This window comes from Micromys minutus (assembly GCF_963924665.1).
Source record: "Micromys minutus genome assembly, chromosome: 10".
NCBI lineage: Eukaryota > Metazoa > Chordata > Mammalia > Rodentia > Muridae > Micromys > Micromys minutus.
Window position 1 is genome coordinate 34286479 of NC_137979.1, and position 12027 is coordinate 34298505.

General features: G+C 42.7%; 1 protein-coding gene across 7 annotated transcripts in view; it reads left to right on the forward strand.

Moving 5' to 3' along the window:
• The first annotated feature begins 1492 nt into the window (after positions 1 to 1492).
• SYNRG (synergin gamma) overlaps positions 1493 to 12027 on the forward strand; it is a 71840-nt gene continuing 61305 nt past the window's right edge. For 4 of the 7 annotated variants that reach the window (XM_080923884.1, XM_080923886.1, XM_080923887.1 and 1 more), the window contains exons 1-3: positions 1493 to 1606; positions 8766 to 8806; positions 11777 to 11898. In XM_080923884.1, coding sequence (XP_080780010.1) covers positions 1536 to 1606; positions 8766 to 8806; positions 11777 to 11898 — 234 coding nt within the window. In that variant the 5' untranslated portion in view covers positions 1493 to 1535. The remainder of the gene's footprint in view (positions 1607 to 8765; positions 8807 to 11776; positions 11899 to 12027) is intronic. The other 3 variants (XM_080923885.1, XM_080923888.1, XM_080923890.1) reach the window with 1 other exon arrangement.

Sequence of the window (12027 nt, forward strand, 5' to 3'; positions counted from 1 at the left end):
CGGACTGGTCTAGGACTCACAGCAGTCCTACTGTTTCAGCCCCTTTACCTCTGAGAGTACAGACATGAGACTGTCTTGAATAGGTGGGACAAAGATTCTTTTAAAAATAAGGCTTCATTTTAAAAAGCTAAAAGTAATTTTTTATTCTTGCAGGTAATTGAGTCAGTGTGTATCCTAAAGTGGGTATACACTTTAAACTGGTGTCAACTGTGTTCTTTCATTTTAGACCTTCAGCTTTTCAACTGTGTTTTAAGACTGAAAGTACCTATCTCTGTGTCTGAAGTTCTGTAAGCTCAAAACAGATATTCCCTCAGCAAGCATTTAGCTTTCTTTTAGGTATGCAGGACTTGCTAACAGCACCAGTCTTGCATTAATGGCAGTGCTGAAGTACGGAAACTTCAGTGCGTCAGAGCAGGGTTCTAGCTCAGATGGGAAATGTTCTTGGAAGGGTACAGGTAGAGATGCTAATGGATCACTTTGACAATCCCTATCCCATTATTTTCTCCTCTTTCCTGAGCTATCATCCAATCCATGAAGTAGCCACAAAACTTGTATTGGCTTGTTTTGTCAAAGGGTCAGTAATGAATTTAAACTCCTATATGTCAGTAAGGAGTCTCCTACATAAAAGCTTTGTTCAGGGAAGAAGAGTGAAATAGTAAGCAAAACCAAACAACAAGGAAAAGAGATCTCACAAATAATGGGTCCTAGCTAAAGGGCCAAGGACTCTGAGGATACACGGGGCTGGACACACTGCTTGCACCTCCAAGATCTGAGCGTATTACAAAAACTTTCAAGATTGACTTTTCTCAGTTCTAAAATAGCAGTAATAACTCAGGGACACCAAACGTTTAAATGCACATAAAACTCACTGGTGTAATAAACTAATAACCAATTATAATTGTCTCTTAGCAAAAGCTGTAAAGCAAGAAGTGGCAAGGACTCGTTATGATTAATCCACTAAGAGCTTGACAAACCTTACTTTCAACACATTTTACTTTCAGGTAGCTTGATTAGGGATGGAGGTGTCAAAGTAAAAATATGTGTAGGTTCAGCATAATTGTGCTTGTTGCGCCTCACGAAGGCAAAATCGAGTAGTGCATCTTGGAGGATATCCTCTTTGTGTGTATTGGGTTCATGTGTGCTGTGCTCTTGATTGGCTTAAAATGCTGTCTGTACCTGTGATGGATGCTGAAGAGAGTCAAGAGAGCCGAGGAAAACGGCTAGAAAGGCCGTCTAGGATCCGTCTGTTGTGTAAAGAAACAGCAGAAGAGCACTTGTGTTCCATCATCCGGTTAAATCAGGACCTACTGTGTGCACTAGTGCAGATCCGCATTTGCAAAGTAAACTGCACCAGCCGCAGTGTTATGGCTCCTGCAGCACGAGGCGGGGGCGTGCCGCTCGTGCCCGAGGGCTATGAAGTCACGTGGGCGCGCCGCCCCGCCCCGTCGTCGGCCGGGACTTAGTGGGGCGGTGTCTGCCCCGGAAGTGCCTGTCTTCGGCTGACAGCTGCTGGCGCGGCGGCGGCCGGGAGCAAGATGGCGCTGCGGCCCGGAGCCGGAGCCAGCGGCGCGTCGGGGGCGGGCGCGGGGCCCGGCGGGGCAGGCAGGTGGGTCGCCGGGGCGGGGCGCGGGACCGGCGGAGTGGGCAGGTGGGTCGGCGGGATGGGCAGGTGGGGCCGGGCGCAGGGGCAGCAGTTGCGAGGCGCAAGCGTCCTGGGGACTCTCGGGGAGCGCGCTCGGGTGCAGGCTCCGCCGCACCTGCCGCGGGGGCCTCGACTGCCCGCGAGTCCCTCTCCAGGCTTGCTGGACTCCAGATGCTGTTGAAGCGAAGGCTGCGACGGTCTAGTCACAGAGCTGCCAGAACCGTTTTAGGAGTGTAGAGTATTGTCCTTCCTCTCATAAAGAGCCCTGTCCAGTCCTTTTTCTTTTCTTCACTTACAAATAGGAAAATCTGAAGACCTTTGAATTACTCATTGTCTTGAGATAGAGCTTGTCTAGTAGATGAAACTCTTTAACATTTGTCTGTCCCCTTTTTAAAAAGACATCTTGAAACAAAGAGAATTCACTGACCAAGAGCAGTTATGCTCTTGTTACAACAAAAGCTTCTAGACTTTATTGAGCTCCTTTTAAAAATAAAAATCTGCTCTTTGTTATATTTCAGATCATTTTTAGCCTGTGCTTCCTATATCCAGGATAGTAAAGGGGCATTTGTAACTTAAGTTCATTTTCATTTAATGAAATGTTTGATTTCAGAAAGTCTGCACCCATTTCTATCATGACTCAGTTTGTGTTTATCTAATTAGCTAACATACAGCACACACATTCCGAGATAAAATTAGCTTTATATTTTTAAATATCCTAAGTTATCTTTGGAAAGTGAAGTATTTGGGGTTTTTTCATGTATAGTTTAATTTTGGAGTCACACTCCAAATGTGTAAAAGATTTTAAGGTTACCACCTCTTACAGGTGCATATGTGAGATACACACACACACACACATTCACAGTCAATTGAACACTTGAATAAAGCAAATGTGTGTGGCTGGCCAGGTTTTCTGCTTCCTCTATAGTCTGACTTTAAACTTAAAAGGTTTTACTTCCTCCTTGTTTCTCACTGTTTCGTTAGGGTTTTTCATTTTTCATTAGCGGTCATTAGAAATCACTTTTGCCTGCAGAATATTTACATGATAATTTCTGAAGTAGCATTTCTAAATGGCATTAATCTAATCAAATGTATGATTAATAATGGGACCAGTCCTAGAAATTTTCAAAGAATTTTGTTTTAGGCACACAAAGGGGGGGAACCCTAGGTACAGAAAAGTTAAGGGCATTTTTCTCAGTTTAGTTTATAGTATTTTAATGTCAATCACTGGTCCAAGCAGGGGTGCTGGTGCATGTCTGTAATCTGAGACGTAGGCAGGAAGATTAGGAGTTCAAATACATGCTCAGGTATATGGAGAATTGGAGGTTAGTCTGGGCACCCTGAGATCCTGTCTTGGGGAAAAGAACAAGGACAATAAACTTATATGCACACCAACAGGCACCAAATATACAGGAGACAGGAAGTGGTTCTTTGAAGGGTATTTGGCATTACATTTATTAGATACTTTCCTGGGCTGAGAAACTGTATACTCAGGAATATTTTGGTTTTGGGAAAGCAAAGCTAAGAGCTAAAGTTATCTATAAGAAAGCTAACAAAGTAGCAGAGTATATAATTGGAGTAGAACAGAAGCCAGCACTAAGATTTCAGTGGGGAAAAGAAATTACCAGCTGGAACTGATTCTGAGGCCTACCTTCTGCCTCAGATACTATTTCTTAAATACTTTGTTTAAAAGTATTTTAGCTACTTAGTTTCCTAAGAGGCTAGCCAGAGGCAGCCACATGCAAACAGTTGCTTTTGCCCAGGATACTGAATGGACTGTCCTAGAATAAAAGCTTGAGACTTATAAATGACAATATTTGCCTTTAGTCAAATAAAGCAACAGAGTTGAAAACAACGGGGATGAGTGTTTAGTGAACCCACTTGTAGTCATGTGTAATGACTACACATGTAAATGTATAAAGTACTGGTTTGAGAATGTTGTTTATTTTTGTGACAGTGTCTTTTATTAATTTAACTCAGGCTAGAGTTGAACAAATAGCCCAGGGCAGCCTCAAATTTGTGATCTGACTACCTCAATCTCACTATTGCTAGGTTTGTGGACTTCACTACACTGAGCTAATGGCAGTATCATTATTTTTGATGACCTCTCTAATACCACAGTTCTCAACCTGTGGGTCTGGACCCCTCTTGTGGGGTCACACATCAGCTATTTACATCATGATTCATAGCAGTAGCAAAATTACAGTTATGATGTAGCAATGAAATCATTTTATGGTCACCCCCACACAAAGAACTGTATTATAGGGTCACAGCATTAGGAAGGCTAAAAACCACTGCCCTAGTGGGTTCAAAAGACTCAGGACACACCCCAGTGCTCAGATTGTTCACAAAGTAGCCTTAGCACTCTGTTTTCTTGCCCTGCTCTCCCACAAGCTCTATGGGTACTTGTCTCTCCATCCTCTGCTGTTTCTTGCCTATCCTCGAATGTTTTTTAAATGTAAGTATTTGTGAATTCCACCAAAATGCGCAATAGTTAAGTTGGTCTTCAGCTGCACCAGGGGGAGGGGAAGGAGTTGAGATTGTCATAGGGGATTGGGGGAGTGAGGGGCTAGCAAATGCTATGGGAGGAACACATCCGCAATGCCAGGGGGCTACTGGATGAAGAGAAGAATTTCATATGATAAGAAGGAAAGGGACAGTATGCCCAATCTGAAAAGGCCATGAGGGGAAGGAAATGAGAACTCTGTCTGACCCACAGAGGGATGGATGGGACCATTCTGAGCCTAGTTGTGCGTCTTCTGACGACAGGATCTTTACTGAATCTGTCTCTCACCAGTAATGTATTATATGTATCAGGAACCAGATCCCGAGGCTGAGGAGATCCATTGAGGAAACTGTATTTAGGAGTCCAGGCCTGAGACCTGTAGCAAATGTAGGTTAGTAGCAAAAGGCTTGTGACAAGCAGAGCTCTGGATCTGAGACTTGGCAGTATTTCAGTTAGTCTCTTTTAGTTTGTTCCTTCAAGTCAAATTCTTGGAAGCTCACTTCATTCGAACCCACCCTCCATCGCTGACCTTCCCTCAAGCTCAGCTGTCTTATCAGCATCTTCCTGCTTATCAGCATTTTATCCGCTTATCTAGCCAATCTAAGAATTAGATGTCCAGGCCTGAGAGGAGGTGGGGCTTGATGCCAAGCACAATAATCTGCACTCAACACCAGGGCTCACGTAGTACAAGGAGAGAACTGACTCCCCCAAGTTTTCCTCCCACCTCCACGTGAACAGCTACACACACACACACACACACACACACACACACACACACAAAATAAATGCAACGAAAAGAATGGGAGGGACTGGAGAGATGAGCACTCACATGGAGGAGGAGGAGGCTCAGAACTGCCTTTAACTCCAGCTCCAGGGCATCTGATGCCCTCTTCTGGCCTCCTTGGCTGTCCACACACAGAAACACAAATGAAAAGAAAAACATGTTAGTGCTAGTTAACTAAATATTTCGTAATAAAAACACAGGGGTCACTAAGCAACTTTGGGTTGTTAAATTTTTACTAGAGTAAGTCATATTTATCAGTATAGTTGCTTTGTTCTTGTGTGTGTTTAATTTTTCAAGTAGCTTTAAAAATCTATAACAGGTATTTTTAAATCATGTTTTATATTAATGTGTATGGAGTTTGTCTATATGTGCACACCACACATATGCCTGGTGTCCTCAGAAGAGGATGGCAGATACCCTGGAAATAGTTAGGGGTGACTGTGAGCTACCATGTGGATGCTGGAAACTGAACCTAGGTCCCTTACAAGAGCAGCTTACTAACCATCCCTCCAGCCCTGTAATACATTCTATATTTTTTTCTCTGTGGTTGCCTTAATTTGGGACCTTGACACACATTGGATTCTGTGTCCTCACGTGACAGGAGAGGGAGAAGACAGGGCAATACAGATTACAACTGGCTAAAAGAATAGAATTCACTCCAAGTTTTACTGAACCACTCCACCATACTGGTAACTTGAATCTTTAAGGCAGGAGTGGTTGCCTACTTAACTGTATCCCTTGCTACTAAGCTTATCAATCTTGGTGTGTAAGTGGTACCTTTTAAAACAGATGATCACCAGTGCTGTCCTTGAACTCAAAATATTTCCTCCAGTGAGCAGCATGGTGGCACACATTATAGTCCTACTATCAGGACGTAAGACAGGAGCATGGATTGAGCCTGGAAGTTTTGTCTTAGACCGACAAACCAGTTAACACATAACTCAGCTGTTACTTTCTCATGTATACCATTAAGAAAAGGGCTGACTCAGCCACAGGATTGACCAGTGACCAGTTCCTCCACAAAAGCAAGATGGATGTCCAATTAGAATGCTAAACCATTTTGTCCTTTAAGGGAACAAAGCAAAACACTAAAACACTAGAACCATGGAATCTAAAGTTGATATTTTAGGCTTTTTCCTGCGAGGGGAGGATGAGAATAGGTTTTTTGTCGCTGTTGTTGATTTTTTTGTTTGTTTGTTTTGTTTTGTATTTTTAAAGCAAGAATTCCTGAATTGGACGTTCAGTTCCTGGTGCTCAATAGCCTACTCTAAAACCCTTCAAGAGTATTTTTGAATCTGAAACTGAGAGACTTTCCTAGCCAGAAGGCTTCCTTTCTTGGGCTGGAGAGATGATTCAGTGGTTAAGAGGACTTGCTGGGTGGGGTCTTGGGGTTTGATTCCTAGACCCTCGTGTTGGCTTGTAAGCGGTTGTAATTGCCAGAGGACCTCACACCCTCTTTTGGCCTCCATGGGCACTGCATGCTTGTGTTGTAGCTGTACGTGCACCCTACACATAATTTGGAAAAAAAAAAAAAAGCCTCCCTCCCTTTCTCGATTCATCCCCGTTCCGGTCTCAGCAAAAGGACTGGTTGCTCAAACCAGATCCCTCTTCCTTGTTAATCCTGTCCCTTCAAACCCCTGGTTTTTCCTGTCACTAAGGATGCCACGCTTACCTTCCCTTTACTGGCTGGCACTCCCACTGGAAGACCTTCATCCAGAAGGTGGTGCCTTTTTCCTCCTCTTCCTCTGAACAAGCTTTTCAGCATCGGTAGACATTGGCAGCTACTTTCTTGAACTCAGTCCTAAGTTCTGAGCTGCTTCTTGCCTCTCAGTGGCCATTCTCCCTTTGGTTTCAAGAGTGAGACACTTCAAGGTTGCCTGTGGTGTCCTCTTGCTACATGCGCCAACTTTCTTGCTTATATTACACATTCGGTGGTTGGTTTGTTGTTCTTTATAACCTTAATTTAAACAATTTATCGGAAGCACTGGATTTTTCCAGGTCTTTCAAGTTTGAGTAACATTTCTTTCCCTTCCTTCCTTCTTTCCTTCATTTCTCCCTTCCTTTCTTTCGACAGGGTCTTCCTACATAGCCCTGGCTGTCCTGGAACTCACTCTGTAGACCAGGCTGGCCTTGAACTCATAGAGATCCACCTGCCTCTGCCTCTGCTGGGACTATAGATGTGCACCACCATGCCCAGCTTGAGTAAGTTTCTAACTGCCTGTTGGGTTGCTCTTTGAGGTCTCATCTCCAGCACCTCTCTCCCCCATGGCCATTAAGAAGCTGTGCGCTGGGCTCCCATGTCCTTGCCATTGTCCCAGTCAGCATCCTCTGTGACTTCTGTGTTCCCACTGTTCTCTAACCTACTGGCAGCTACTGGGTTCTCTCCAGACTTCTCTTTTCATAGCTTCTGCCCACTTCCTTCCCATCCCTCCTGCCTTGTTTGTCACTCTTTATATCACTCATTAAGAACCTTGTGGTATTTTCTTGGCCAATTCTTCTTACTTCAAGTCTTTCCATATGCTGCCATTAAAGTACCTTCCCAAAGCACACTTTATGATATGCTGTTCTTCTCAAAATGTCTGATGGCAGAGATGTCACAACCAAGCCACAGTAGCATACCACTTCACACCCATTTCTGTGTGTTTGTGTGTGTAACTTATTATATATAAAGAAAGGATAAATTATATAGCTATAATATGTTATACATACAATATATATGTTTTAGTTAATTTTAGTTAAATTAAAATAATTATATATGTATGTTATATATTATATACACATATACACATTATACATATATATATGGGACTGGAGATGGTTCTGTGCTTACAAGCCCTGGCAGTTCTTCCAAAGGTTCCAGGTTTGATTCCCAGGATCCATACGATGGCTCTTAATCATCTGTAATTCTGATTTTCTAGAGGATTCAACTCCTTCTTATCTTGGTTGGTACCAGGTGTACATTTAGTGCACAGACATACGTGTAGGCAGGAGACCTATACACCACACACACGTACACAAAGGTGGTGTGGGATGTGAAGGCAGAGTCCTGTGCATTGTGGTAGGGATATGAACTGGTGCAATAACCATGAAAAACAGTTTGGTAGTTTCTCAAATGTACACATAGAATTACCATATGGCCTATGCTGTCTCCCTCATGGGAGAGATAACCTAAAAGTTAATTGTTCTCTTCTGAGCTCTTAGTATTTGGACCTCACTTAAACAGTTGGCACACTTACCCTATGTCTTCAAGATTGCAAGCTGCTTCAGTTCTTTTGTGTAGTAGATGCTCATTAAATGTTTCCTGAACAGACATGAATTCTCTATTATTTCATGGATGGAGAAATTGGAGTTCAAGGAGGTCACAAGGTGACAGAGACAGGACTTAGTGTCAGGGCCTTCTGTTTTCTATCTCATATACCCCCTTAAAAGTTCCCTTCACATTATCATTATAATATATTGGATAGTAGGGAAATTTATTCTTTATTAATATTAATAATCCTGGGGCTGAAGAGATGGCTCAGCAGTTAAGAACATTTGCTGCTCTTGCAAAGGACCCGGATTTAGTTCCCAGCATGGCAACTCACAAGCATTTGAAACTCTAGTTCTAAGGGATCCAGTGCCCTCTTCTGGCCTCCATTGGTAGCAGGTATGCATGCAATGCACAGGCAAATGTGCAGGCAAACACACATGTAAATTTGTTAATATGTTAACAAGTCATTGCTGTGCTGCTGAACTGATGCTGGGCTCTGTCTGGGTCCTTCATTTGTGTAAGGATCAGATTTTGATTGAAATCTCATACAGATGAAGGTACTGATGTCTTTGCATTCTTCTTTCAGTTTCATGTTTCCTGTTGCAGGTGGAATGAGACCCTCTCAAGGTATGTGAGAGCTTATATTTCTTTGTCAATAATAGAATGGCACCCAGGGCTAGGCTCATACATGCTAGGCAAGCACTCTGCCCATTGCCACATCCTCAGCCCCCAAACTGAAGTTGTTTTCCACTGTTTCCTAGTTTAGGATTAAATGGGGAAGTAAAAGATAAGTTATATTGCTGCCCAATGAAATAAAGTTTCCTGTAAGTTTCAACTCTGTTTGTTACTTTCTCTTAAATTTTCTTTCAAAGCCAGACTGTGGCACCCACCTTTAATCCAGCACTCGGGAGGCTGAGGCAGGTAGAGCTCAGTAAGTTGGAGGCCAGCTTGGTCTACAGAATGAGTTCCAGGACAGCCAGGACGGTTCCACAGAGAAACCCTGCCCTGAAAAACTAAACAACAACAACAATAATAATAGAGAATTATTTTTTAAATGTTTAGTTTGGACAGTGAACGGATCATTCTTCATGTCTCCCAAACTCACTCATCTACTATATTAGTAAGTTATTATTTAACCTCACAGGTGAAGGGAATCTTCAGGGCAACAATATTAAGAACAAATGATAACGTTGCAACAAGTTGCAATTCTCTTGTCTTCTTCCACATTCTCTGTGCCAGAGGGCAGGAGATGTGTCTTGTCCTCTCCGGTATGTCCAGCATCCTACCTGCATGTATGATAGATTCCCTGTAGATATTGGTTGAATGAATAAGTGAACCTCTTTAGTGTCTCATGCATGTTTCTTTCTGTTTGTCATGGTCTTATTAATAATGATGTAAAAAAAGGAGATCTCATATTCTGATTTAAAAGTATCCAAGTCTTAAGTCAGTGGTAATACACACCTTTAATCCCAGGACTTGGGAAGCAGATATAAGCAGATTTTTATGTTTGAGGCTGATCTGCAAACCAGGCTACACTGTAAGACCCTGTCTCAAGAAAGAATGATATTTATGTCTCAGCCAGCTATGGTGATATATGCCTATAATTCTAGCATTTGGGAGGCTGAGATAGGGTTGTGAGTTTGAGCCAGCCTGGACTACATAGCAAGACTCTATTTCGAGATACACACACACACACACACACACATACACACGGGGGGGGGGGGGAGAGAGAGAGAGAGAGAGAGAGAGAGAGAGAGAGAATAAAAAAGAGCTGAGTCTCAGTTTTATCCACGGAAATCTCTCTATTGAGTAAATCCCATCTCTTGGTTATAGGACTGGAGTTCAATTTTAGCCATACCTTATTGATGGCTGGAGTTGGGAGATAAAATTTTAGCCCATTCTACTATAAACAAAAGTCTAGGGAGGAGTTTACCTACATTTGTCTTTCTGTTCCTTTCTTCAGTTCCACTGCTCTACACCTCTCAGCTCCCAGCTGCCTTTGAAAAGCAGCTCACAGAGCCAGTGCTGGTTGGCTATGGCAGACTCAATGGGGAAACAGAAACTCCTGGATCCCCAGCAAAGATGAGAGATAAGGGCACTCCAAGCAGCTCACTTTGACTTTGTCTCCATCAGTGGGAGAGGTTGAGTTTCAGGCCAACTTTCCAAGGGTCAGCTGTATTCCTTTCATTGAGGGAAGGAGGGAGGGGGGAGAGAGAGAGAGAGAGAGAGAGAAAGAATGGCTGGGCATGATGGTATATACCCTTAACCCATCACTCAAAGGCAGACAGGCAGGTCTCTATGATTTGAGATCGTCCTAATCTTTATAGTAAAACCTTGTCTCAAAAATAAACCAGGATCCCTGTTATAGGAACCCCAAAGGGCTATTTGTTCTCTGCTCCTGGGAATATTTCATCAGAGAAGTTTAGGTAATACTTATATACATGAGACGTTCCCCATGGTTTTCCTTTCCTCGTATTTTATATGCTTTGCACAGCAATGACTATGTAAATGTGCATGTAAAGGTAAAGGCGATGAAGAAGAATAGCATTAATAACATTATAAACATTAAATGACATAATAAACATTAAATGGTTTTACAGATGAGAAATAAAGGCACAATGAAGTTAAGGAAAACAGGTGGTATACACGTGCAATCCCAGCTCTCAGGAAGTTAGAGGCCAGACTGGCTATATAGTGAGTTCTAGATTGGGGAGAAGGGGAGAGCCCCAGAGACACATACAAACATGCAGAGTGAGGGAACAAGCAGATAACCCAATAGATAGTAAGTAACCTGTTCATTTGGCTCCCAGAGTTCATGATCTTAAGTGTTACCTACTTTATATAGTAGGCGACCCCAGAACTTTACAAAATAAGCATTTTGTTATGTTGTTATGTGCCTGTGAGTGAGGAATTCAAGCGTGGCTTTGCTGGAGATTCTGGCTCAGAGCATCTTGTGAGTGGTAGTAAAGCTGTCAGGCAGAACTGCAGTCATTGGAAAGTTTTATGGAGTGGAAAGATCTGTTGTTCTTAGGATGCAGCAGTGCCTTCCCCCAGCACAAGTACTACAAGGAATCAAGAAGAAGCTGACAGCCAGCCCTGGGAGCCAAGGCGTGGTGGCACACATCTGTAATTGTAACTTTGGGAGATGGAGGCAGAGGGTTGGGCAGACCAGTCCTTCAGTCACATAAGATCTTGTCTCAAAATGACCTAGGCTGGGGAGTTACATGCTGCTATCACCACAGCATCCAGCATGAGAGAAAATGGTGCAAGCTTACAAATACCCGAGGGGCAAAATCCCTGGGGCCTGTGGTGAAGGCTAAGTACTGTATTTAGGCCATGCTATTCATTTCATATCCACATTCAAGTTCTGCATAACCAATATTACTTTCATTTAAAAAATGAAATTCTGTATCGAGCTCAAGATCACATAGCTAAGTAGATAGATGATAGAATTCTCATTCATGCCTGTGTCATCAGGACCTTTGTGCTCCTTCCATTGTAATATGTAGCTTTTCAATTGAGTGCTCTGGATGTTCCAGTTTCAAGAAAACAAACCTTAGAACATGTTGATTTTAATAAAGCCTTGGTGTTTTCCAGCAGGCCTGATTCCAATGCAACAGCAAGGATTTCCTATGGTCTCTGTCATGCAACCCAATATGCAAGGCATGATGGGAATGAATTACAGCTCTCAGATGTCCCAAGGACCCATTGCAATGCAGGTACTTACTTCTTAGTTGATTGTTTATAAAGTAACTGCTTTTTTCTAGGCATCTGCATGTCAAGAGCTATGTCTTGATGTTGTCTTTAGCAATAGTTTACATTTTAATGGAGTTTTATTATATCTGGAT